Here is a 27,161-nt window from a genome sequence, read left to right as displayed (position 1 = left end):
TATATATATATATATATATATATATATATATATATATATATAACGGAACTGTTTATTTATGCAAGCTTCTGAACTTCCTTAAAATTTGACTTGCCATTTAAAATATGGGAACAAATGTGAAGGAAGCACAGTGTGTTCATTTCAAACGCAGCGTTTTGAAACTTTTAGATATTTAAAAAAAAAAAATTACACGGAAGAAATATATTGCGTTTGCACAAGGCGACATCATTGTTACTTTAAGTACAATTTGTGAACATATTTATTTTTATATATTGTAATGAAAAATAAAGCTAGCATGCAATATGTTTATTTTTTTTTTGTTTGTCACTCTTTTATTTGTTCACAGTATAATATTCATTCATCTAGTATCGACATAAAGAAACGTTGCTACAGGGAGGGAAATGTTGTAAATTAAGGTTTTGAAAATATGACTTAGATTTAAAAAACAAAAAAATTAAAATAAATATTTTGTTTTATGGAAATATATTTATTTGAAATCAGAGCACATGAAATTATAATTGTTATACATAAATGCAATACATTAACAAGGTTTTTATAGAATTATTGGCAGGCACTTGAAATAATACATTACTCAAATGAATGTCTAGCGACAATTGCTCTAAACAACAGTTCAACTGCGCAATGGTACTGTCTATAAAAATATTTACCTTAAATTTACAAAGAATACTCATCCATTCTCCAAGTATATAGGTAAATTTTCTGATATCTTCGTAGAATTGAGAGTACTGAGTTTCCTTTCTACAAACCTGAGTTTACAATAATCGGTCTAGTCTTACCAAATTTTACAACACATTCAGCAAGTCTACAGCAAAAACACTCTTCTTTTTTCCACGTAAATTTTTACCCTGTTGACAACGGAACACTGAACTCGAAAGTAGTAAACAAGTGTGGGTTCTACGAAGTTCCAAATATCTGGAACTATGAAGAGCCTTCAATTTATTTGACTTCAATCTTTCTTTGAAAAGTCTGTAAATTTGCTGAAGTTTCTTAACAAAAGCAACAAGGCCTTACTTTACAACAGTATTACAGATTTTAAAACAGCATGTTTGTAATGTATGAAATCCTTTTAAAATCTAACATGTGTGAATCACACTGGCACTCGTTTACATAAACAGGGTGTAAGTTAAGCTAACGTTTCATTGCAGCCATTTGTATTCTTGGCAGATTTGTTGTAAAGTCTTTAAGAACATTTAACTGTACACTTACTAAGAGATAAAGTTGAACTTTTTTTTTAAAGGTGCTGCAAATAATAATCAAACTTTTGACAGCTATAGAAATAACAAAACAGCCTTTAACACATGTATAGATAGTTTGATATCTACTTCATGAAATTGTTTTTGTTTTTATTATCGCTTCACGATACTCAGCTATCAAAGCCTGAATGTATCTTGCAACACCTGTAAAAATAGTCTCTATTTTTATCTTGGACAGAATGTTTGATGATGATGGATGACGTAAAGCTAAAATTGAAGCCGTCAATACTAAAGAGGCATCAGAATTTTTTTTTCCTTTGGTCTTCACGGCTGCCTTTGATAGCCATGTTAGTCAGTATATTAACATATTAACAGTCTGGGAGGTGTAAATAAGTAAACAACATCACTATAAAATTACATCACTGCCCTGCATGTATCCATAACACTTTCGGGATCAATTTCAGCTTCAAGTGAAGTTGCAGGGCCAAAGTGCAAACGTCTCCAACAATTGCGATGCAAGACTCGGTCTGAAATGCCACGTTGATTTTTTTTTCTTTTTTTTCGGAATAAATTGTATTTAAGGGCAATTTATAAATTTTTAGGTCCTCAATTCCCTTGCATTTGTTGATCTGCCCTAAATATTATTCAACAGATATTAACTTATAAGTGTAATGACGTGGATGTGAAAAAAAAAGCGCGCAAGTCTTCGTAGCTATCATCAATTGCGCGATCTCTTTCACCCACGACAATACACTGAGTGAATATTAGTTGAAAACATTTGCGGAAGAGGAACAAAATCCAAAAGGAGGCACCAGAGTTAAAATTTGAAGAAACAGCCCTTAAATAGCAGTACTGACGAAAAAGCTTAAAAAAAATTAACGAAGGTGTGAGACCAGTGGCTGATTAAGGGTGGATGGGGATTTCCCCCCCCCCCTTTGCCCCCTAAGTTATAAAAAAACCTTGCACTTTTTTTTTCTTTTGAAAATCCTACTCCTCCACCCCCACCCCGCCTGAAAATAAAAATTCCGGAATCTGCCACTGTCATATTTCTTAGAGGCCGAAGGCCACTTGTAACATTTATCTTCCAACTTTTTTAAAGATAAACCATGTTTGTGTTGTTCCTTCATCAAGGACCTGTTCCCCGTGAAGCACGTAAAGCATGTGAGGACATGTAGAGCCGGGGCTTGCAGGACATCCCGGGCCGAGTGTTTATTCCCTGGAAGTACATGAAGCACATGAAGCACGTGAAGCACCTGAGGACATGTAGAGCAGGGGCTTGTAGGACATCCCGGGCAAAGTGTTTATTCCCTGGAAGCACGTGAAGCATGTGAAGCAAGTGAAGCATGTGAGGACATGTAGAGCAGGGGCTTGCAGGACATCCCGGGCCGAGTGTTTATTCCCTGGAAGCACGTGAAGCACGTGAGGCACGTGAAGCATGTGAAGCATGTGACGACATGTAGAGCCGGGGCTTGTAGGACATCCCGGGCCGAGTGTATATTCCCTGGAAGCACGTGAAGCATGTGAAGCATGTGAAGTATGTGAGGACATGTAGAGCCGGGGCTTGTAGGGCATCCCGGGCAAAGTGTTTATTCCCTGGAAGCACGTGAAGCATGTGAAGCACGTGAAGCATGTGAGGACATGTAGACCCGGTGCTTGCAGGACATCCCGGGACGAGTGTTTATTCCCTGGAAGCACGTGAAGCATTTGAAGCAAGTGAAGCATGTGAGGACATGTAAAACCGGGCTTGCAGGACATCCCGGGCCGAGTGTTTATTCCCTGGAAGCACGTGAAGCACGTGAAGCTTGTGAGGACATGTAGTGCCGGGGCTTGTATGACATCCCGGGCCGAGTGTGTATTCCCTGGAAGCACGTGAAGCACGTGAAGCACGTGAAGCATGTGAAGCATGTGAGGACATGTAGATCCGGGGCTTGCATGACATCCCGGGCCGAGAGTTTATTCCCTGGAAGCACGTGAAGCATGTGAAGCACGTGAAGCATGTGAGGACATGTAGACCCGGTGCTTGCAGGACATCCCGGGCCGAGAGTTTATTCCCTGGAAGCACGTGAAGCATGTGAAGCACGTGAAGCATGTGAGGACATGTAGACCCGGTGCATGCAGGACATCCCGGGCCGAGAGTTTATTCCCTGGAAGCACGTGAAGCATGTGAAGCACGTGAAGCATGTGAGGACATGTAGACCCGGTGCTTGCATGACATCCCGGGCCGAGAGTTTATTCCCTGGAAAAACGTGAAGCATGTGAAGCACGTGAAGCATGTGAGGACATGTAGACCCGGTGCTTGCAGGACATTCCGGGCCGAGAGTTTATTCCCTGGAAGCACGTGAAGCATGTGAAGCACGTGAAGCATGTGAGGACATGTAGACCCGGTGCTTGCAGGACATCCCGGGACGAGTGTTTATTCCCTGGAAGCACGTGAAGCATGTGAAGCAAGTGAAGCATGTGAGGACATGTAAAACCGGGCTTGCAGGACATCCCGGGCCGAGTGTTTATTCCCTGGAAGCACGTGAAGCACGTGAAGCTTGTGAGGACATGTAGTGCCGGGGCTTGTATGACATCCCGGGCCGAGTGTGTATTCCCTGGAAGCACGTGAAGCACGTGAAGCACGTGAAGCATGTGAAGCATGTGAAGCATGTGAGGACATGTAGATCCGGGGCTTGCATGACATCCCGGGCCGAGAGTTTATTCCCTGGAAGCACGTGAAGCATGTGAAGCACGTGAAGCATGTGAGGACATGTAGAGCAGGGGCTTGCAGGACATCCCGGGCCGAGAGTTTATTCCCTGGAAGCACGTGAAGCATGTGAAGCACGTGAAGCATGTGAGGACATGTAGACCCGGTGCTTGCAGGACATCCCGGGCCGAGAGTTTATTCCCTGGAAGCACGTGAAGCATGTGAAGCACGTGAAGCATGTGAGGACATGTAGACCCGGTGCTTGCATGACATCCCGGGCCGAGAGTTTATTCCCTGGAAGCACGTGAAGCATGTGAAGCACGTGAAGCATGTGAGGACATGTAGACCCGGTGCTTGCAGGACATCCCGGGCCGAGAGTTTATTCCCTGGAAGCACGTGAAGCATGTGAAGCACGTGAAGCATGTGAGGACATGTAGACCCGGTGCTTGCAGGACATCCCGGGACGAGTGTTTATTCCCTGGAAGCACGTGAAGCATTTGAAGCAAGTGAAGCATGTGAGGACATGTAAAACCGGGCTTGCAGGACATCCCGGGCCGAGTGTTTATTCCCTGGAAGCACGTGAAGCACGTGAAGCTTGTGAGGACATGTAGTGCCGGGGCTTGTATGACATCCCGGGCCGAGTGTGTATTCCCTGGAAGCACGTGAAGCACGTGAAGCATGTGAAGCATGTGAAGCATGTGAGGACATGTAGATCCGGGGCTTGCATGACATCCCGGGCCGAGAGATTATTCCCTGGAAGCACGTGAAGCATGTGAAGCACGTGAAGCATGTGAGGACATGTAGAGCAGGGGCTTGCAGGACATCCCGGGCCGAGTGTTCATTCCCTGGAAGCACGTGAAGCACATGAAGCACGTGAAGCACCTGAGGACATGTAGAGCAGGGGCTTGTAGGACATCCCGGGCCGAGTGTTTGTTCCCTGGAAGCACGTGAAGCACATGAAGCATGTGAAGCAAGTGAGGAAATGTAGAGCTGGGGCTTGCAGGACATCCCGGGCCGAGTGTTTATTCCCTGGAAGTACATGAAGCATGTGAAGCATGTGAGGACATGTAGAGCCAGGGCTTGTACGACATCCCGGGCCGAGTGTTTATTCCCTGGTAGCACGTGAAGCATATGAAGCATGTGAGGACATGTAGAGCCGGGGCTTGCAGGACATCCCGGGCCGAATGTTTATTCCCCGTGAAGCACGTGAAGCACGTGTAGCATGTGAGGACATGTAGAGCTGGGCCGAGTGCCGTCTACTCCCTGGGGCGTATCAGCAGGTTGAAGGGCTGCGGCGCCGTGGTGAACCCGGGCAGGGCCAGGTTGGACGGGCGCGGCTCGCCGGGCGGCAGCTGGAAGCTGAAGCGCTGCGCGAGGTTGGCGAAGAACACGAAGAGCGAGTTGCGCGCCAGCGACTCGCCCACGCAGACGCGCTTGCCGGCGCCGAACACTAGCAGCCAGTCGTCCTTGCGGAGGCGGCCATCGGCGTCGAGGTGTCGCTCCGGCCTGAAGCTGCGCGGGTCGCCCCAGTGGGCCTCGTCCTGCAGGAGGCTCCACAGACTCAGCATCAGCATGGTGTCCTGTCCCCGGGAGTGAGAGAGCAGACACCGTCAGGACTACACACATCCCTCTGGAGACAGCTCGTAACACTGCACATCTGTACAACATATACTATGTCCACCGAGGCGGGATGTTGGCATCGCCTTGGGTATGAAGTGTCCGCCGAGGCGGGTGTCGGGACTCACCTTGGGTATGAAGTGTCCGCCGAGGCGGGTATCGGACTCACCTTGGGTATGAAGTGTCCTACGAGGCGGGTGTCGGATTCACCTTGGGTATGAAGTGTCCGCCGATGCGGGTGTCGAATTCACCTTGGGTATGAAGTGTCCGCCGAGGCGGGTGTCGGACTCACCTTGGGTATGAAGTGTCCGCCGAGGCGAGTGTCGGACTCACCTTGGGTATGAAGTATCTGCCGAGGCAAGTGTCGAATTCACCTTGGGTATGAAGTGCCGCCGAGGCGGGTGTCAGACTCACCTTGGGTATGAAGTGTCCGCCGAGGCGGGTGTCGGACTCACCTTGGGTATGAAGTGTCCGCCGAGGCGAGTGTCGGACTCACCTTGGGTTTTCTCGGGGTATCTCCTATTTACCCTAAGGATTGTGCCGTAGCTCGAAAAACCCCACAAACGTGTTTGTGTTGAGGAAGGTAGTGAGCCTCTTTTGTGGTCGGACAATACCCCCCCTCAACGAGGGCCGAAGGGTGGCAATGCTCTGAGGCCATAACTCGGCAGCTCCTCGGTATTTCTTCCTGGACCGAGGAAGCATTCTAAGCTTCGCCGCCATAAGCACCTCAGACGGCTAAGAGGGCATAGGCCTTGAGGGACACAAATCCCCCCGCCGGGAGGCAGAGGCCTAAAACAAAAGGAGATATTCGGCACGACCGAAGGGACGTTAAAAGCAAAGATGGCGACAAGCAAGGGTGTTTGGTATGAGGACCTCCTGGAGGCACCAAACAACCCAACAGATGGAGACTGGAGCGAGCGAGGGGCAGCGTTCGGACGATTATTACATGAAAGGAGTCTGGAACTAAACAGGATGCTCTATTGGACTGAAAAAATCCTTGACCCCAAGACAAACTGGGGAAATTTACCAGCTCCTAGTCAAATGGAAACAAGATGGATCATGGCAATTTATCCTGTGATATTCGGACAGGATGTGGCAATCACAAAAATGGTCATCACAGATCTCATGGCCAAGAATGAGAAAATACCTGCAGAACAAAATGCTGGAAGTGATGACAGCATCTCGGAAATGGTGATACTCAGCAAGGCTGAAATCCTACTGAAGGAGATCACAACATACACCACCGAGGACATATAAAAGGTCAACAAATCGGCGGCAAATTACATCTTGCCACAAATCGTTCAATTGAAGGGCCTACTAGATAGGTCACTTCTAGAAAACGCACGTCTCAGAGGACAACTTGAGACCAAAGAGAAAAAGACCTCAGCAGTGGCCCAATTGCAGCCCTCCTTTGCGGCTATCTTAAAAAAGGGAGCAGAGGTGACACCAAAAGAACAATGGACAACTGTTCGACCTCGAAAGCAATTGATTATTGCATATCCTGTTGACGAGGCCCAGAACAGCGAAGAGACAAAAACGAAACTGATGAAAAATGTTGACCCAATCAAAGATCAGCTCCACGTAAAAGGATTACGTAAGATCGCCAAAGGGGGTGTGGTGATTGAGGCCGAGGATGCTGGGTCTATAGAAAGAATAAAAAATGCAGAAAGACTAAAAGCCTTGGGGCTCAGGTTTGAGACCCCAAAAGGTAGAGGACCAAAGGTGATTTTGTATGATGTCCCACGAGACCTGGACAGGGAAGACCTGATAGAGTCCATACATGCACAAAACTTCAAGAAGGCCGAAATCAGCAAAGATGTGTTTATTCGTGAGTCGACCATCAGACTCCGGAAAGGGCCTAAAGAAAACAAGGAAAAGGTCCATATTGTACCTGAGGTAAGCTCTAAAACCCGGAATCTCCTAATGGACAAGGAAAGAATTTATATTGGGTTCTCATCTTGCAGAGTAAAGGATTATATAGTGGCCACTAGATGTTACAAGTGCCAGGCATATGGTCACACGGCAGCCAAGTGCCGAGGACAACTGGTATGCTCTGCTTGTGGGGATCCAGGCCATAAGTTTTCTGAATGTAAGGATAAATAAAAAGGAGAAAAGTGTGCAAATTGCAAAAAGGCTAAAAGGGATTTTAAACATCGTGTGGACTCGTTTGACTGTCCTGAGTATCAGAAAGCCCTGTCCAGGGAACTCAACAGGACGAATTATGAATAATCCTGAATGTTTACTCAAAGTTGGACAAATAAACCTTCAGAGGTCTGCTGTCGCCTCTATTGAACTTGTCAGGTTCGCTAAAGAAAAGAATCTTGATATTGTATTCATCCAAGAGCCTTATACGGTAAGAGGGAAAGTAATGGACATCCCTCAAAGGCTGTACGCAGTGGGGGATTCTGCACAAGCAGTGATATGGATAAGGAACCCCAAATTGAATGTCCTATTGCTGCCAAAAATAAGCAACGAACATCACATTTGCCTTAAGGTAGAAATGGAACCTTGGGACATGATACTCGTATCATCGTACTTCCAGTTCTCAGACGATACCGAAGTGCATCTGCAGTATTGGGAGGATATCCTAGAATTCACGAGAAACGAAAGGAAAATAATAGGTGCAGATGTTAATGCCAAATCCGAAATGTGGGGATCACATTTAAATGATGATAAAGAAGATCTGGTATCACAATATATAACAGCTAAAGATCTCTGGACAGTAAATGTACCTGGAACAATGGCAACTTACATCTCGCCAGCATGTGAAAGTGGATATTTCTTGGATATCACAGTTACAGATCATAAAACAAGAAATCACATAGTGAACTGGACAGTAATGGATGAGATTACGAGTGATCATCGACTAATCACATATGAGATACATGGAAAAAAGGAAATCCAAATGAGAAACATGGAGAATGTTCGTTATGGTTGCAGAAGAGTCAATTGGAAGAGGTTTGATGAGGATCTATTGACTCTGTTGGATGAATACAATATACAAAAGACTGGCGATCCTGAACAAGATTCAGTACTATTACAAGAACTAATAATAAACATATGTAACAAACATATGGAGAAGCTGTCCAACAAAACAAGAGAAGGACATGGTTGGTGGAACGGGGAGCTCGATAATATGAGAAAAATGGTTAAAAGATTGAGAAAAAATATGAAATTACAAAGAGATCCAGTTCTGAGAATGGAATTATTAGTCGAATATCGCCTGAAAAGGAAAATTTACACAAAATCTGCGAAAAGAGCTAAAAGAAGTTCTTGGGAACGACTGGTCACAGAAAATGGAAACAATGACCCATGGGGCTTAGTTTATAAAATGTGTGCTGGAAAAATTAAAAGTCCTATATAATTACCAGGACTCATAATAAATGGTGTACAAACAACCTCAATTCAAGAAAATTTGGAATGTATTGTCAAGGGGCTTCTGCCTGACGACAATCCTATGCAAGATACACTTGAACAACAAAGAAGACGAAAAGAGGCGGACGATTTACCAGACACATTTGATACACCTCCATTTAAAATGGAAGAGTTGAAATGGATAGTAAAACAACTAAAGCCTAAGAAAGCACCAGGTCATGACTAGATCACAACAGAAATCATTTGGCGAGTATTCGACAGAATAAAAGATGTTCTCTTAGAACTATACAACAATGCACTTGAAAGTGGAGTTTTTCCAAAAGAATGGAAAACTGGGATTCTTAAAATTCTTTACAAAGGAAACGGTAAGAACCCAGGGGAATTGAGCTCTTATCGGCCACTAACCATGCTTCCAATTTTGTGTAAAATCTATGAAAAATTATTATATAACCGGCTGAGTGATTATATTGTGACTGTCCACGGCATCAGTGAGCAACAATATGGATTCAGGAAAGGAAAGAGCACTGAGCTTGCGATACTGGATGTTATAAAAGAGGTCAACTCCAGTGATGCACAGTATGTACTTGCAGTGACAACTGATATTGCTGGAGCCTTTGACAATGCTTGGTGGCCTCAAATACTATGGCGTCTAAAAGAGCTTGAATGCTTGAATGGTATCAGGGCTTTTTTCGTTGATCGTACTTGTAGATGCGCGATCGGAAAACACACCAAAGAGAAGGCATTAACAAAGGGATGCCCCCAGGGATCGGTCTTAGGGCCGTTACTATGGAACATTCTTTTTGATGAACTGCTGAAAATATAAATGCCTGCAGGATGTCATATATATGGGTACGCCGACGATGGACTCCTATTGATACCTGAAAACTCAAGAAAAGTATTAGAAGACAAGGCAGAAGAGGCACTGAGCATTGTCAGTGGCTGGACAAACAAATGCAAGCTCAAGATAGCACCACACAAGATGGAAGCTATAATGTTAAAAGGCTCATTAAGTACGACAAGACCACCAGTCGTAAGATACCAAGAGAGACCAGTGAAAGTGGTTACGGCTCTCAAATACCTTGGAGTTCACATAGATGCACGTGGACACATGAAAAAGACAAGTGAAAAAGCAATTCTGTTATTCCATAAACTGCATGCAGTAGCACCCGCCAATTGGGGCCTGATATTTGAAACAATGAAAACGATCTACGCTGGAGTGTTCCTCGGAGTAGTTTGCTATGCTGCAGCGACATGGTACCATGAGGCGGAACTAGTACACAGGAGAAGGGTACTAGAAGGTGCACAAAGAGCAGCCCTTCTAACAATGACAAAGGCATACCGTACTACTTCAACAGAAGCATTACAAGTTGTTGCAGGAATCATCCCCATAGATCTAAAGATAAAAGAAAGGGGACAACTAGCCTTATTAGCTGCAAGGGAAGCAATTACAAAGGATGATAAGTGGATAGCAAGACAGCTAACACTTGACGAATGGCAACTACGATGGGACCGCTCCAGCAAGGGTCGATATACATACGTATTTTTCCCTGATGTAAGAGAAAGGATGAAGAAAAAGTGGATAACACCTGACCACTATACGGTGCAGTTCCTCACTGGACATGGCAACTTCAAGGCGAAGTTATGGGAAAGAAACCTGGTACCAGACAATCAATGTATCACATGTGAAGTGCAGGATACTGCAGCGCATATACTATATGAATGCAGAAAGATCGATGACATCAGGGAGAAATACAGGAGATTGGCAGAAGAACTTTCGATAAGGCTCGAAGACATGGCGGGAATGTTACAGTGCGAGGATGGATACAGCATATGGAGTGATTACATACACGAGGTATGTAAAAGACTAGAGTATTTCGATAATTGGCTTGAAACAGAAGGTCCCCACAACAATCAAAATGGCGAATAAATCCCTATGGCCATGCACATGGAGACCTATGTGTTTTGTCCGAGAAGGAAGAGAAATCCACTCCATTGACAAGATCATAAGAGACCAGAGAAGAAAAGCAGAACACGATTACGCCAAACAGATGTCCACTCTTAATGCAGATGTTCCTCAGGAAAGAGAAATTATAACCCACATAAAGATACAAAAAGGTTTAACAGAATATGAAGATGGAACAATACCTTCCATCCAGCTTGAAGAGGAAATTCCTGAGGTACACACATGCAAAAGAGTAGGACAAGACCCTGCTTTGATATACAAAAAACTTGAGTATGACATGAGGCTATCCAGATTGGATGAGCCTAAAATCCAAAAGGCAGCAATAGCGGTGTTGGTGCGCAGCATGGAGGGAGGAAAGATGATCAATTTTCCAAATATGGATATTTTTGATAGACATCTACTCGCAAGGAACAACATCCCCTTGGATATTGAAGAGCTGAGATCCCTGCTGCGCGCCAACTACGAGAGACTCGGAATTAACATCGATTTCGAGGAAATCAAAAAGCAAGCTGCGATGACCTATGGTCGTTTCGTGTTCGACCATACAAAGCCATTTAAAGGATACCAACTAGTCAAAAGGCAGTAGGTCACGCAGCAGACAAGCTTACAACTAAACACGAACATGGACGTGACAAGAGCAACACCAAAGAGATGGGAGAAAGAAATTTTAAATAAGAGACATAAAAAGATCTTAAAATTGGACTATATTTTATGGAAAATTTTAGAATCAAACGAAAATCATGGATATTTTAAAAGAAGACTTGAGATATTTTTATGGATGCTCATAAAGATCCAGAGGATTTTTAAAATATCTGACCAAATTTTACCAGGTGGACCAAAATTTTTAGAAGTGACAATAGACGAAAGAACAAGAACGAACACCGCAAGGGAACAAGGAAGCAGGTGCTGGAGTGGGCTGAAGAGTCAGCAGGAAAGAGAGGAGTGGAAAAGGACAGAAGTCACAGAAGGCAAAAGATTGAAAACCCAGAAAGGCTGTGGGATCGGTGCCCTTGCATGTTCATTGCCCCGGGTACTGGCAGCCGTCCCTGAGCAATGGCATGCAAGAGATCTCACGCGGAGTGACTGTAGTGTTTTACCATCAGCCGTCGTGTTTTTAAATTTTGCATGGATGCATTGGACAAGTATATATATTACCAACTGACAAAGCTATATTCTGGCTGCGGGCACGGCGGCTTAAACAGAATGGATAAGTTGTTTCTGGTTGAGGCAAAGAATGGTGTTTAACCATTCAAAACCATGGCATATGAAACATCTGAGGCCAACATCCAGATGCCATTAAGATCCGGTGACATCTGGATGAAAAGAACAAAAGCTAGTGCTCCTGGAATACCCTAACGGGTTCAGTCCTAGGAGGTGGAGGTGGTGAGGCTAGACCGGGCTTCGGCCCGAAACAACTTGTCGGACTCACCTTGGGTATGAAGTGTCCGCCCAGGCGAGTGTCGGACTCACCTTGGGTATGAAGTGTCCGCCGAGGCGGGTGTCGGACTCACCTTGGGTATGAAGTGTCCGCCGAGGCGGGTGTTGGACTCGCCTTGGGTATGAAGTGTCCGCCGAGGCGGGTGTCGGACTCACCTTGGGTATGAAGTGTCCGCCGAGGCGGGTGTCGGACTCACCTTGGGTATGAAGTGTCCGCCGAGGTGGGTGTCGCGGTCAGCCCTGTGCGGGGCGGCGAGAGGGGCGATGGTGTTGCAGCGCGCGGTCTCCGCGAGCACCGCCTCCACGTAGGGCAAGCTGCGGCGAGGAACAACACAGTCAGCCTCACCTCGCAATTACAAAAATAAATAAATAAATAAATAAAACGGTAGCGAGACTTTTCTTTACTGACTGCGATTAGGATTTTTACAAGTGAGTCAATAAATGGATCCACATTTGTAGAGACCTGCAATATTCGCGGATTTCATTTCGTGATACGCTACAATTCAAATAATTATACCTTAGCGCTGCTTCTGAAATTGGTTCACTGTTAATCTGGAGTAATGAGGGCCAATTAGAGACCCTCGCTCAAAGAAGTGTCGAATCACAGACACTCGGTCGAGACGACTCACAAGTCCAGCATCCAATGAACAGGTGGCATTTGCCCGAGTGTGTAGAGTGTGTGTAGAGTGAATTTTGCAGGTCTCTTCACATTTTATATGCTTTGTAGATTCTACATCACATTCCAGTCATCAATTATATATGTGTATATATATGTGTACATATATTTGTAAATAAATAAACACTGATATGACGTCTGGCCGGGCTCTGAAAATACAAAAATATGTTTCGTTGTTGTTACAACAATTTAACTGAACGATTTTTACATAGCCCTGACCCCACCAGACATTGTCCTGACAGTGTTAATTTATTTACCTCTATTAAACTAAAATTGATGTTTTCTATTTAATATAGAATCTACAAAGTATTTTAATTGGCATTCCTTTTTAATCTCACCCACAAAATACTTTTATGTTTTCAAATTTATTTTTATGACTAACATGCAGCTGAAGGTATTCGTTCAAATAACGGCCAAGATTTAAAAAAAAAGGCCCAGCGATTGCTTTGCACGTTTGACGAAATAAACATACCACAGCCGTTGTACCTTTACACTTTTGAATGTATTATTCCTTGAAATCAAAACAAAAAAATTCATCAACACATGTACGAGTAAAATTACAATAAAGTCGATGGAGACACCGTTGATACGTATGTGTTGTCTACAATTACACTTATTTTTTTACAGTGCAGCACTCACTGTGCGTGACGCGCTGTCTCTCAGGAGCCGGCACGAAGCCCCTGGCAGACAGCTAGTACCTGGGTCTGGCAGACAGCTAGTACCTGGGTCTGGCAGACAGCTAGTACCTGGGTCTGGCAGACAGCTAGTACCTGGGTCTGGCAGACAGCTAGTACCTGGGTCTGGCAGACAGCTAGTACCTGGGTCTGGCAGACAGCTAGTACCTGGGTCTGACAGGCAGCTAGTACCTGGGTCTGGCAGGCAGCTAGTACCTGGGTCTGGCAGACAGCTAGTGCATGGGTCTGGCAGACCGCTAGTGCTGGGTCTGGTAGACAGCTAGTACCTGGGTCTGGCAGACAGCTAGTGCCTGGGTCTGGATGGCAGCTAGTACCTGGGTCTGGCAGACAGCTAGTACCTGGATCTGGCAGGCAGCTAGTACCTGGGTCTGGGAGGCAGCTAGTACCTGGGTCTGGCAGACAGCTAGTACCTGGGTCTGGCAGGCAGCTAGTACTTGGGACTGGCAGACAGCTAGTACCTGGGTCTGGCAGACAGCTAGGACCTGGGTCTGGCAGACAGCTAGGACCTGGGTCTGGCAGACAGCTAGTACCTGGGTCTGACAGACAGCTAGTACCTGGGTCTGGCAGACAGCTAGTACCTGGGTCTGGCCGACAGCTAGTACCTGGGTCTGGCAGACAGCTAGTACCTGGGTCTGGCAGGCAACTAGTACCTGGGTCTGGCAGACAGCTAGTACCTGGGTCTGGCAGGCAGCTTTTACCTGGGTCTGGCAGACAGCTAGTACCTGGGTCTGGCAGGCAGCTTTTACCTCGGTCTGGCAGACAGCTAGTACCTGGGTCTGGGAGGCAGCTAGTACCTGGGTCTGTCGGCCAGCTAGTACCTGGGTCTGGCAGGCAGCTAGTACCTGGCTCTGGCAGGCAGCTAGTACCTGGGTCTGGCAGACAGCTAGTACTTGTGTCTGGCAGGCAGCTAGTACCTGGGTCCGGCATGCAGCTAGTACCTGGGTTCGGCAGACAGCTAGTACCTGGGTCCGGCAGACAGCTAGTACCTGGGTCCGGCAGACAGCTAGTACCTGGGTCCGGCAGACAGCTAGTACCTGGGTCCGGCAGACAGCTAGTACCTGGGTCCGGCAGACAGCTAGTACCTGGGTCCGGCAGACAGCTAGTACCTGGGTCCGGCAGACAGCTAGTACCTGGGTCCGGCAGACAGCTAGTACCTGGGTCCGGCAGACAGCTAGTACCTGGGTCTGGCAGACAGCTAGTACCTGGGTCTGGCCGACAGCTAGTACCTGGGTCTGGCAGAAAGCTAGTACCTGGGTCTGGCAGGCAGCTAGTACCTGGGTCTGGCAGACAGCTAGTACCTGGGTCTGGCAGGCACATAGTACCTGGGTCTGGCAGACAGCTAGTACCTGGGTCTGGCAGGCAGCTTTTACCTGGGTTGGCAGACAGCTAGTACCTTGGTCTGGCAGGCAGCTTTTACCTGGGTCTGGCAGACAGCTAGTACCTGGGTCTGGGAGGCAGCTAGTACCTGGGTCTGTCGGCCAGCTAGTACCTGGCTCTGGCAGGCAGCTAGTACCTGGGTCTGGCAGACAGCTAGTACTTGTGTCTGGCAGGCAGCTAGTACCTGGGTCCGGCATGCAGCTAGTACCTGGGTCCGGCAGACAGCTAGTACCTGGGTCCGGCAGACAGCTAGTACCTGGGTCCGGCAGACAGCTAGTACCTGGGTCCGGCAGACAGCTAGTACCTGGGTCTGGCAGGCAGCTAGTACCTGGGTCTGGCAGACAGCTAGTACCTGGGTCTGGCAGGCACATAGTACCTGGGTCTGGCAGACAGCTAGTACCTGGGTCTGGCAGGCAGCTTTTACCTGGGTCTGGCAGACAGCTAGTACCTGGGTCTGGCAGGCAGCTAGTACCTGGGTCTGGCAGGCAGCTAGTACCTGGGTCTGGCAGACAGCTAGTACCTGGGTCTGGCAGACAGCTAGTACCTGGGTCTGGCAGGCACATAGTACCTGGGTCTGGCAGACAGCTAGTACCTCGGTCTGGCAGGCAGCTTTTACCTGGGTCTGGCAGACAGCTAGTACCTGGGTCTGGCAGGCAGCTAGTACCTGGGTCTGGCAGGCAGCTAGTACCTGGGTCTGGCAGACAGCTAGTACCTGGGTCTGGCAGACAGCTAGTACCTGGGTCTGGCAGGCACATAGTACCTGGGTCTGGCAGACAGCTAGTACCTGGGTCTGGCAGGCAGCTTTTACCTGGGTCTGGCAGACAGCTAGTACCTGGGTCTGGCAGGCAGCTTTTACCTGGGTCTGGCAGACAGCTAGTACCTGGGTCTGGGAGGCAGCTAGTACCTGGGTCTGTCAGCCAGCTAGTACCTGGGTCTGGCAGGCAGCTAGTACCTGGCTCTGGCAGGCAGCTAGTACCTGGGTCTGGCAGACAGCTAGTACTTGTGTCTGGCAGGCAGCTAGTACCTGGGTCCGGCATGCAGCTAGTACCTGGGTCCGGCAGACAGCTAGTACCTGGGTCCGGCAGACAGCTAGTACCTGGGTCCGGCAGACAGCTAGTACCTGGGTCCGGCAGACAGCTAGTACCTGGGTCCGGCAGACAGCTAGTACCTGGGTCCGGCAGACAGTTAGTACCTGGGTTTGTCGGCCAAGCACACCGGGCGGTCCCTGCCCACGACTCTGTCCAGCTCTTCGTGCACCTTGCTCTGCACCTCCGGGTGAAGCAGCATGTACATGAGGGTGAAGCTCAGTGAGTTGGCGGTGGACTCGACCCCGGCAAAGAACAGGTCCAGCATCGTCACCATCAGCGCCTCGTCTGGAACCACGACGACCACACCTGTATCGACTCCCACACACAGGAGGACGCCTATATGTGGTATTCACATAGAGAGAGGTCGGAATCGAGGTTTTTGTGCGTGGGATTAACTGTGTTTTTTTATTATTTTTTTTACAGTTGGGACCTTGTCCTCTTTCCAAAATACCATGTCCCACTCCCTTCACGAAAGCTTTTGGATTCTACATAGCTAGGTGCCTGCAACATTTGTGTTGTTTTATTTTATTTTATTTTTTGGCAAGAGATAACAGCAAGTTACCATTCGTATTATTATTCTGATATCATTGATGATCCTGTATTTACCATAGTCAATTTTTCATAGGCAGTACTTAAAAAAAAAAGAGACATTCTTAGTCTTGAATGACCTAAGCGTGACTCGATCGTTCCATGGCTGTTTTTTTTTTTGTTAAATTGGTTTTAACTACCATGGGAAGCATTAAAACCAATTGTGCTTCATTTAAATACATCACAAAATAAGTCTTTAAAATAATCAGCGAAATTTCTTAGTATCTGCTTGTTTATACATATATATAGATATGAATATATATAATAAATTAGCGTCAATTCTATATCCTTTATTTTTAACTTTTTTACTATTATTATTTTGGAAATGTTTTATTACAATCTTAAGAAGTCTGAAGTAAGTAAAAATATAAAAAATATATTAAACAAATTAAACAAATTCGATGAAAAATAATCCACCGATAAGAATACTAAATACTTAAAAAAATTGAACAAATACTCATTGCATTTAATTTTGCTATTAGAGCAAATTTATGTGTAGGTATTTTAATTATGAGAGATTATATATAACTAATAATTACATACACTTAAATATGAATTTAGTAATATGTCAAACAAGGATCAAAGTTTCAATACTTCGATAAACCGATTTAACAAAAAAAGATTTTATTTTAAATTTTGTATGTTATTGGCATCGATATCATTGAAATGATACATCGAAAGACGAATATATGTCAATGTGGAAAATGTTTGGCACCCTTAATAGCCAGTGCTCCCGAAATACCGCGGATCGATTCAACAAGTCAGCAGCTAATGAAAAATGATTCAGATTTGAAGAAAACACAGCTCAATTGAGTCTATAGTGTGCAAGACACGGAACCCACAAGAGTCGACGATCCATGGGGATGAAGAGACTCACCAGTAAACGTAGTGTCTTCGACGTTTTTCTGCAGCTGTTTCTCGCGAAGATAAACGTCGATAAAGTCCCTCGGGTTATCTGAATCAAGCGTCTTTTCATGCTCTGAAATAATTTCCTGTAAAAAATAATTATTATAAAATTAATTAATTTTAAACGATAAACATTTATCTCGCTTTCTCTCAATTATTTTTTTTGAAGTAGCTTGGCTTCTGGGTTGTAGCTGTGTCCTTGGCAAATAATTCACCGACGTTTCGGTCGACATTGCAGTCACCATCACCAAGGAGCAGTTGAGTAGGTAACTGGTCCCCGATGATGGTGACTGTAATGTCGACCGAAACGTCGACGAAATATTCGCCAAGGACACGGCTACAACCCAGAAGCCAAGCACTACAGACAATGGCCGTGAAAGCCTGCGAACATTATAATTTTTTTTTTTCCAGGATGAGTCGGATTTGGCTAGGGAATTACTTTGTTTAGTAATTAGGGTGGCGTTTCAAATAGTAACATAGATTCCGTGCTGTCAAATTATTATTCACACGAATATTTCTGTTCCATTTACAAATAAATTTACAGTGCGGTAAATGGCTGAGAAAATATTTAACAACAGTAGCCTGGCGATTGGGATTAATCAGGTAGTCGATAGACCCCCCAGCAGTAGCGTAGCCAGGATTTGTGTATGGGGGGGGGGGGGTTAAGAAGCATGGGCACCCCCCCCCCTCTATTAAAGCGCGGGGTCCGGGGGTCCTCCCCCGGGAAAATTTGTATTTCAAGGTGGAAAATGGTGCTATTTAAGCATCCCGTTTGCCCCCACTTCAAGGTTTCAGAAGGGGGGGGGGGGCAAAATACCCTTCCCCCCTGTTGTTGCGCCCCTGGTGACAGGGGTAGGGGAAGGGAAGGAGAATCGGTAGGGCTCGCTTACTCTTCCCCTCCAGTGCAGTGGCCGGTGATAGCAGTAAGACACCCAGGCTTTTAGCTAACCTGCTTTCAGATAAGAAAAAAATGGCTGCTAAGGGGGGGGGGTTTAGTACCCCTAACCCCCCGCCCCCTGGTTAGGCCCCTGCCCCTCCAGGGTCAGGAGATGATCAGACTCGCCTTGAAATAGTGGTGCAGATCTTTGACGGCGTCTGTCGACGTCTTGTACGCTCCGATGTTGGGGAAGACGTGCCGCAGGAAGGGCATCACGTTGATGATGCCGCCCGCCGGGTTCCCGCTGCGCATCACCTCGAAGACGATCTCGATCAGCTTGTTGAACTCGTCGTCGTCGTGCGCGATGCGCGTGCCCGCCAGCGTCTTCCACAGCACGTTCACGACCGGCAGGTTGAACAAGTTGGAGATCTGCGCACGCGCAACACTCCCTTCCGGACGAGAACCTTCCAGAACATCTCTCTCAAGCCAACATAGATCGCGGGTCATTCGCGGTGGGGTGTTGTCATAACTTAGAAAAACTTAGAAACACACAACTTAGAATTTTCTAAGTTATGACTTTCTACATTATGTGTGGTTCTGCGTTGCGTGTTTCTAAGTAACGTGTTTCTCAGTTAGGACGGTTCTAAGTTGTGATAGTTCTAAGTAGTGACTTTCTAAGTTATGACGTTTCTAAGTTGTGTGGTTCTGCATTGCGTGTTTCTAAGTTACGTGTTTCTAAGTTACGACAGTTCTAAGTTGAGTGTTTCTAAGTTGTGATAGTTCTATGTAGTGACTTTCTAAGTTATGAAGTTTCTAAGTTGTGTGGTTCTGCGTTGCGTGTTTGTAAGTTACGTGTTACTAAGTTATGGCAGTTCTAAGATGTGTGTTTCTAAGTTGTGATAGTTCTAAGTTATGAGTTTCTACGTTATGACGTTTCTAAGTTACGACAGTTCTGCGTTGCGTGTTTCTAAGTTGTGATATTTCTAAGATGTGTGTTTCTAAGTTACGTGGATTTTTCCAAGTTTTCTAAGTTATGACAGTTCTAAGTTGTGACTTTCTAAGTTATGTGGTGTTCCCTTTCGCGGTCATTGCCTGGAGTAGCTCGGCTTCTGGGTCCAACGGTACAGAGCATCACACCGACACGTTCCAGTCAACATTGCAGTCGCCATCACCAGGGTAGAGTTACCTGCTTGCGGTTGTCACAAGTTCTTCTGCCCGGGAGCAGCCAATCGGGAAACACTCCTCTCAGGCGAGAGTATGAAAGGCGGAAGAACTTGTGAATACCTCAGCAGGTGACTCTACCCTGATGATGGCGACTGCAACGTCGACCGAAACGTCGGTGATATATATATTCCCATTGGACGCGGCTAAAGCCCAGAAGCCAAGCTACCTCGTTTCTTAAACAATACTCAAACAAATGTTTATACAAATGAATGCTTACTTCAAGAGCAGTAAAATATATATAAGCCTATGTATATATTCATTGAAAGAATTGAAAAACGTCATTTTTCTACAGCAGTTTCAATATTAACCATCTACTTAAAAAAAATCTCTTAAAACTGACTGATAGAAAACGCACAGCTTAATCCAGTGAGTCTAGAAGCATGAAATTTTGCATATTAGCTCCTTATATAACGTAGGTGTGCACTAAGCCGGTATATTTGAAAATTTCTCCTCTATGGGTGTTTGTTAGTTTTTGAAGTTAGGAATATGGAAATTGGCATTCACGCTTCTGTTTATAAATAAAAGTCTGTTATATCAGCGTTTTTAGTAATTAAAAAATGAGGATGGCCCAAAATATTAATTTTTATCGCGTGTTCCAAGTGTTGAATCCACAGAAAACTAAAACAGACTGATATGCTATTCTTCACTCTTCCATCGTTGTGTCAGCTAAACAAAGCCATAGAACCAACTGAGGGGCTACTACTCCATATACTAAGGAAAAAATATATTGTCAATAATAAGTCTAGAATTTGCATTGTTTTATTCAATGTATATAAAAAGTTCTTCGATCTAATTTCAGGCAAGATATATTGTACGTTAGTGAAACTGTGCTCTTCTGAGCTCTTTATTTCCAATAGGACAAAAAACGAAGAGCTGTAAAATCATTATCAGGGTCTCAAATCATGTAGTGAATGATCGGTATCATTGAGCTAATACAGTTTTCAGATTCTCTGACATTATCACTCGGTGTCCATAAGTTAGATATTGTGTGTTTTTATTTAAGTTATACCATACAAGAATGTGAAGTTGGGGCCTTAGAGCTTGTCATGTTTAGTTATTTCAGTTGTATTATGTTAAATTTCGATTTAATAATTTATAAATATTTTTAAAATGATATGGCAAATAAAAATCTATCCTAGGATTTAATACCTTGTTGCAGTCCAAAGTACTACTTACTAGCAGGCTCAAGTCTTATGAGTGTAAACCTGCATATCTCACGAAGGGGCTACATGTATCATAATGGTTCAATTTGTCTAAGTACTTCATCATGTCATGTTTCCTGCCAGCCATAACATGTTATAGTACCGAATTTTGTACTGAAAGCTGTCCTTTATAAGTGAAACAAAAATAATAACTAGACCGAGTTGAAAGAAACCTGAATCGGTTATAATCAACACATGCAATAAATGAGTGTGCCCTGTTTGTGAGATATTTTCGTGTGATCTGAAAAATATAAGGTTTGGTTTCAAAAATACTTTATTTACTGAGTAGAGAATACAGAGACCGAGGCCAGGAAAAATATACATATATAATAAAATAAAAGTGAAAATAACAATGACAAGAAAACACAACAAACCGTTCGTAGCACCCACATACAGCAATACCAAACATAATAGTCTCTTCTTGCCAAATGAAAAGGAGAATCAAGAACAGGATAAAGCGAAATAAGCAAAAAAAAAAAACACGATACGCAGACATAAACACTAGGGGAAAAATAGAATTTAAAAAACCCACAAAGAAAAATATAAGTTGTTTCCATCTTACTGAAACGATTTTTGAAGATTCCAGCTTCTTGATCAGATGGCTGATCTCGTCGAGCATGATCGCTTCCTCGCTGGACTTCCCGAAGCCGAACTCACGCAGGTGTCGCAGAGTGAAGCGGCGCTGCTCTGTCCAAAACTTGCCGTCGCTGAAGAATATGCCTGGACACACACACAAAATGGCACGGCCGTTGAGTTCAGTCCACGCAACACGGTACAGTGTTAAGATGTGGATTCGCATTCTAAGGGACACGCTTCTGAATCCCTGGCCGGTCATGCTTATATCGGTTTGCCATGGTTTCCATAATTACTCCAAGCAAATGCTAAGATGATTCTCAGCTAAAGGCCAAGGTTGATTCCTTCTATTGTTGTATTAAGAATGGGATTACTTTGTTGACAGACAATTTAATTGGTATACCTAATTTGATTCGTAGTGAAATCTAGAGCTAAGATAGTGATCATACTCAACATGATACATGATCGCTAGTAAACATTTTAAGGACGTCCGTAACAGCTGAAGCAGACTAATACTCAACATGACACATACTGTTGTACATCCCTATCCCCAGTAATCGTTTTAAGGACGTCTACAACATTTGAAGCAGACTAATACTCAACATGACACATGCTGTTGTACATCCCTATCCCTAGTAATCATTTTAAGGACGTCCGTAACAGCTGAAGCAGACTAATACTCAACATGACGCATGCTGTTGTACATTCCTATCCCTAGTAATCATTTTAAGGACGTCCGTAACAGCTGAAGCAGACTAATACTCAACATGACGCATGCTGTTGTACATTCCTATCCCTAGTAATCATTTTAAGGACGTCCACAACAGCTGAAGCAGACTAATAATCAACACGACACACGCTACTGTACAACCCCATCCCTGGTAAACACTCCAAGGATGTCCGCAGACCACTACCGAGTCTCTTGTTGAAGGATCTGGTCCGCAGGATGAAGGTGTCGGGCCGCGACTGGAACTCCTCCCGGCGCAGCACCTCGAGCACCAAGGAGGGCTCGCACACGGCCACGAAGGGGTTGGACCCGATCATGAAGCCGGCCAGAGGGCCGTACTCCTTCCTCCAGTGCTCCATGCGCAGGTGCATGTGCTTCGTGGGCAAGGACAGCACCGAGCCGATGAAGGGCAGGCAGGCGGGTCCTGTTTAGGCACATGCGAGCACACACTCCTGCAAGTATGTAGCCAAGGATCCCCGGATCCCCACCCTTCCAGGACTTCAAGAAAGAAAGAAAAATTCACACTGAAAACCCATGGGCAACGATAATTTCTAAATACTGATATGTATTGCTTACATAAATCTTTTATCGTAGGGATTCCAAGAGGTCTTCTTTTGCCATTAGACTTACTGATGTATATCTGTTTTTTAGCGGAGAAGGTTTGTATCCTCCTTGTTTTAATAGCTTTACTCCTTGAAATTTTGTGTTGCAAGTTGACCATATCAAAATTTTCACTGGATCACTGGATATTCATAAATTAACCGTTAAATCATCGTAAATTTACAAGTAGTACTAAGTTCACTTCCATTGCACGTGAATCCACAAGTATATATCATCAAAACATTTAAAACTTGTTAAGACTCTTTGCAAAAGACACTATTTGTTCTACGCGCGGGTTTTTAGTTTAAGAACAGAACGTAAAAGTCGAAATAAGACATAGTTTACTTTATCTGAAATAACGAAGAACTTTTAGTTTATTTATTGTGAATTGTTCGTTGTAAAATCCGTAATTTTATTGCAATTTCTAAGAGTGAAGACAGAATTAAAAAAAAAAAATACATTAGGTTAGATAAATAAAGTTACAGTGAGATTATTTTGGAAGAATTATTGTGTAATACTTAGTGGGGTACAATAGTGTATTGCTTCCCCAATACAGCCCAACATGCCTAATACAGAGGAGAAGCGGCAGGAATTGTATTTCCTTGTATAATCTATATTTAATGCCGCTCTGCACAAGTTTTACTGTATGCATGTTTTTCATTCAAGATTTAAATGTGTGTTTCGTGTATTTAATACCTAACTTATTTTTTATCGAAATCATCGAACATTTAACTAAAAAAAAAAATTATACAACCTAAATAAGATTATTAATAGTTTTATTTTCTTTTCCCAAGAAAAATCATAGCTTAAATTTATATGTGTAAAAGTTGGAGATCCCGAAGTCTACTATTCCCTGAATAATTTAGTGTGAAACCTTATTTTATTTTAAAATTTAATTATGTACATGTACTCTTAATAATTATGTAATTGTTACTCTGGACGCCCTCATACACAAAATTCTGGCTACGGCCCTGCAGACTACAGTACATCACCGTTGCATTAAAATGTTACCGACTTTGAGAAGTGTATCTCCTAAGTTCTACCACATTTTTTCCTCGAAGAGCTCCTAAACTCCACTCCAGCTAAACTTCTTCCCTCTCCCAACTAAATTCAGTTACTCATTTAAGAGTGGCTTTTTTGCAGTACTTTGGGGGAAGCCTAAGATGTACATCAAGTTCTGTCCCTGCCCGAACACGCCCGAATATTCACCTTCGGCCAACCTCGGGTTTATTTATATATATTTAAATTTCTCTGTTTATTTTATGTAGCTATACTAACCTAACTAACCGTCCATAGTGTTTTAAAGTGTTTTAATGTAGCTAACCTAACCGACCACTTTTAATATTTGAATTCATTTTTCCTGCGCAAAAAAAACAACCGAGGTTGGCCGAAGGTGAATATTCGGGCGTGTGCAGGCAGGGACAGAACTTGATGTACATCTTAGGCTTCTCGTACTTTGGTCGATATTAACGTGTGGTGGAGCGGGTTGCATAATCAGTAGCCAGGATGTACTGCGCCCGGGCGCTATCGCCGGAGGAGGTCTCCGGTTCACAGCTACGGAGTGTGTGCGAACCCATCGACGTGACCTGTAAAGTGCAGATCGGTGTTAAATGAATAATAAATAGAGCAAGCATGAGGTACTGTTTGAGTGCACCTTACGACTTCCTCCACTACGTCAATACCCAATCGATACGCGCGAAGATACAGAATCTCCCCACCTAATCCTACACTTTTTCCCCACAACCCCTTTCCTCAAGAGTAAAAGCTGATGGTGTCAGAAACGAAGGTCCCGAATGTAGCGACTCCAAGAGATCACATCCACCCTGTCAAATGATAACCTTTACACATTCTTATATTTTTATACACAAATGTAAACATACATATGTATATTCAGACATTCCAAACCCACCATTCGTAACGACATATTCGACAAGAAATAGTGCTACTTACCGGGAGGAAAATTTTTGGGCTTCATGGTGAACCATGAATAGATGATGTACAAGATGCACAGGCCTACAGCAACGGTGAGAATCATAGCTGCAACAATAAAATGGGAGCCACATAAGATACATTTAACTGCACACATCAAGCAAATAAATCATTATAATTGAGTGTTATGAATATTTAGCTACTTGTCACCCTTTTTTTGTAAATAGTATTTTAGGGTTGATATACTAATTGTATATATTAATTTTAGGTTAATGCGTAAAGAAATTAACTAATAGTTATTCTGTTTTAGTGTGCATCCAAAACTATTTAACATCTTTTTTTTAAATTTAATTTGATTTAACAATGATTATCTAGTCTAGTCACGGAACAAATTTCTCCTTCTGCAAAACTACTCAATTTACAATAAAACAATGAAATAATAAGTACCTATGATAAGAAATATTCATACAATTTTGTGGATTATTTTTTAATTGTAATTGTACAGAGGTCTTTTGATCTTTTTTAAACTTGTAATTATCCATAAGTAAATAGAATTAGTTTCTAACAGTGTGGTGAATGCCTAGGTTTTGAAACTGGGAGAATCTCAAATTCTTGTGGGTAAATAAATGTTTTGTTAGTCATTTTCACAACTTAACCTTGTTAATTAATAATAAATGCCAATTTACACTGGAGTCAATAATTATAATTTATCATAAAAATTTGCACACATTTATATTATTAATTTTTAATGAGAATAATGGTTGGTTATATGTGATAACAAAATAATTAAATGTCATGCATGAATTTGTGCCTTCACAATCAAATTTACCTTGGATTATTAACTCCACAGCAACAAAGAAAACATAAATGTTCCATATTTGAAAATTACGTTACGAAATTAACGTTACGACACCTAATCTCTTATAGAAATAAACAATTTTTTAAACCCAAAAGAACCTCTATCTAACAGTGTCTCCTACTAGTCGCCTACTCATAAAAACAAAATTGGTTTTATTATTTTTCCCCCTAAAGTGTAAAATTTTCTCTAGCTCACCATCTTAATAACATTTTTTTTACAGTTAGCCATGAATTTTCAAGTGAAAAACGTTGACTTCATTTTGTGGTGGTGTATGGACATTTTTTTTATAAACTGCCTTCGCGCGAATAATGTAAGCATTTAGTGAAAATCTCTGCCCAAACCTAAACAGCCAATGGATTTTAGAGGAAGTAGTTGTTCGTATTAACGTCCTCTGATAGTTGATTCCATTCCATTCGTTCACATAATTTTTTTGTTATACAGCAATGGCCAACTGCACTATTTTCAGGGGCCAGGCACAAATTAATTAATATTGCATTTTCACAGAAACATTTTTTTAAAAATATGTTCTGAATAGTGACTCGTGTGTGGCATGTGATGGATACACGAAAAATAACCCTCTTAAAATTATTATTTACAAAAGAAATTATTATTGAACCCGGCCTTACTTGTTAAAACTGCCGGGTTGAGCACACGGAGTTACGTACCTGCAAATGGCTGTACAGCTATCAACGAAGGAGCGAATGTGCTGTCAGCGACTAGACGGTCTCCTACGTCTGATAACGGTGGCTCTCCTGACGCGCAGCTTTTATGTAGACATGTAGACCCCACTCCCTCGAGTTATCTCGCAGACAAGAGGTCGCGACGCAATATAAATCTAACAAATCCAGTAACGCCGGTTTGAGATTATGTAACCGATTGCTTTCGCAATCGTTAGCCTCGAAAAAACAACACTGGTCACCGTTCTTTACAAGTAAGCATGAGTTTGCATTTTCTTGCCATACAGAAAGTCACGCTCATTTACTCAAAAATGATTTTTCATTGTGTTTACTCAACACACACGGGTCGGAATAATGCCAATTCATTCAATCATCGGTCGGCGCTATGCGCTCTTCCCCACGAACTATTAGCAACCACGTGGCTGCACTCTTTGGCCGCTCTACTCAAACAGATATTTACAACAAAAACCCAACAAAACCCAACAGGAATCTCAGTGATTCCTGTTGTGTGACAGATATGATTTAGGTGTATTTTAATTGGTTTCAGTGGTTTCTGTTGGGAGAAATTGACTCACAAACGAAAAAAAAATATATGCTTATTATGTTGGTGTCTGATGTCAAAAAAAACATCAAATTTTTTGGTTTTGATTGGATTCTGTTGTGAACTAATTTTGAACACAATCTAGTTTTGTCGTTTTCGGTTGTGAAACAGTATACTAGTTTCTAATGGGTTTTAGTGTTTACCATTTTACCTATCCGTTGGATTTTGTTGGTTTCTGTTGTAAAAAAAATCTGTTGATATCTGGGGTTTTTTGATGGTTTCTGTTGTAAGGAATTCTATTAGTTTTGGTGTTTTAAATTGTATTTTTCA

The 27,161-nt window shown here is 43.6% G+C and overlaps 1 protein-coding gene across 2 annotated transcripts in view; it reads right to left on the bottom strand.

Moving 5' to 3' along the window:
* Positions 1–466: 466 nt before the first annotated feature.
* The window catches only part of LOC134536071 (methyl farnesoate epoxidase-like), a 28,022-nt gene continuing 1,327 nt past the window's right edge, over positions 467–27,161 (bottom strand). Inside the window, exons 1-9 of one of the 2 annotated variants that reach the window (XM_063375603.1) lie at positions 26,279–27,161; positions 24,776–24,862; positions 22,413–22,649; positions 21,488–21,645; positions 18,686–18,928; positions 17,594–17,708; positions 16,233–16,413; positions 12,490–12,607; positions 467–5,441 (exon numbers count right to left, since the gene is read on the bottom strand). The exon at positions 26,279–27,161 is cut by the window's right edge and continues 1,327 nt beyond it. In XM_063375603.1, the coding sequence (XP_063231673.1) occupies positions 5,157–5,441; positions 12,490–12,607; positions 16,233–16,413; positions 17,594–17,708; positions 18,686–18,928; positions 21,488–21,645; positions 22,413–22,649; positions 24,776–24,860 (1,422 nt within the window). In that variant the 5' untranslated portion in view covers positions 24,861–24,862; positions 26,279–27,161 and the 3' untranslated portion in view covers positions 467–5,156. Of the gene's footprint in view, positions 5,481–12,489; positions 12,608–16,232; positions 16,414–17,593; positions 17,709–18,685; positions 18,929–21,487; positions 21,646–22,412; positions 22,650–24,775; positions 24,863–26,278 lie in introns of both variants that reach the window. The other variant, XM_063375602.1, reaches the window with a different exon arrangement.

Source organism: Bacillus rossius, chromosome 10 (assembly GCF_032445375.1).
Source record: "Bacillus rossius redtenbacheri isolate Brsri chromosome 10, Brsri_v3, whole genome shotgun sequence".
Lineage (NCBI taxonomy): Eukaryota > Metazoa > Arthropoda > Insecta > Phasmatodea > Bacillidae > Bacillus > Bacillus rossius.
The sequence above is the reverse complement of the archived record's forward strand: the minus strand, read 5'-3'. Positions and strand labels throughout refer to the sequence as shown.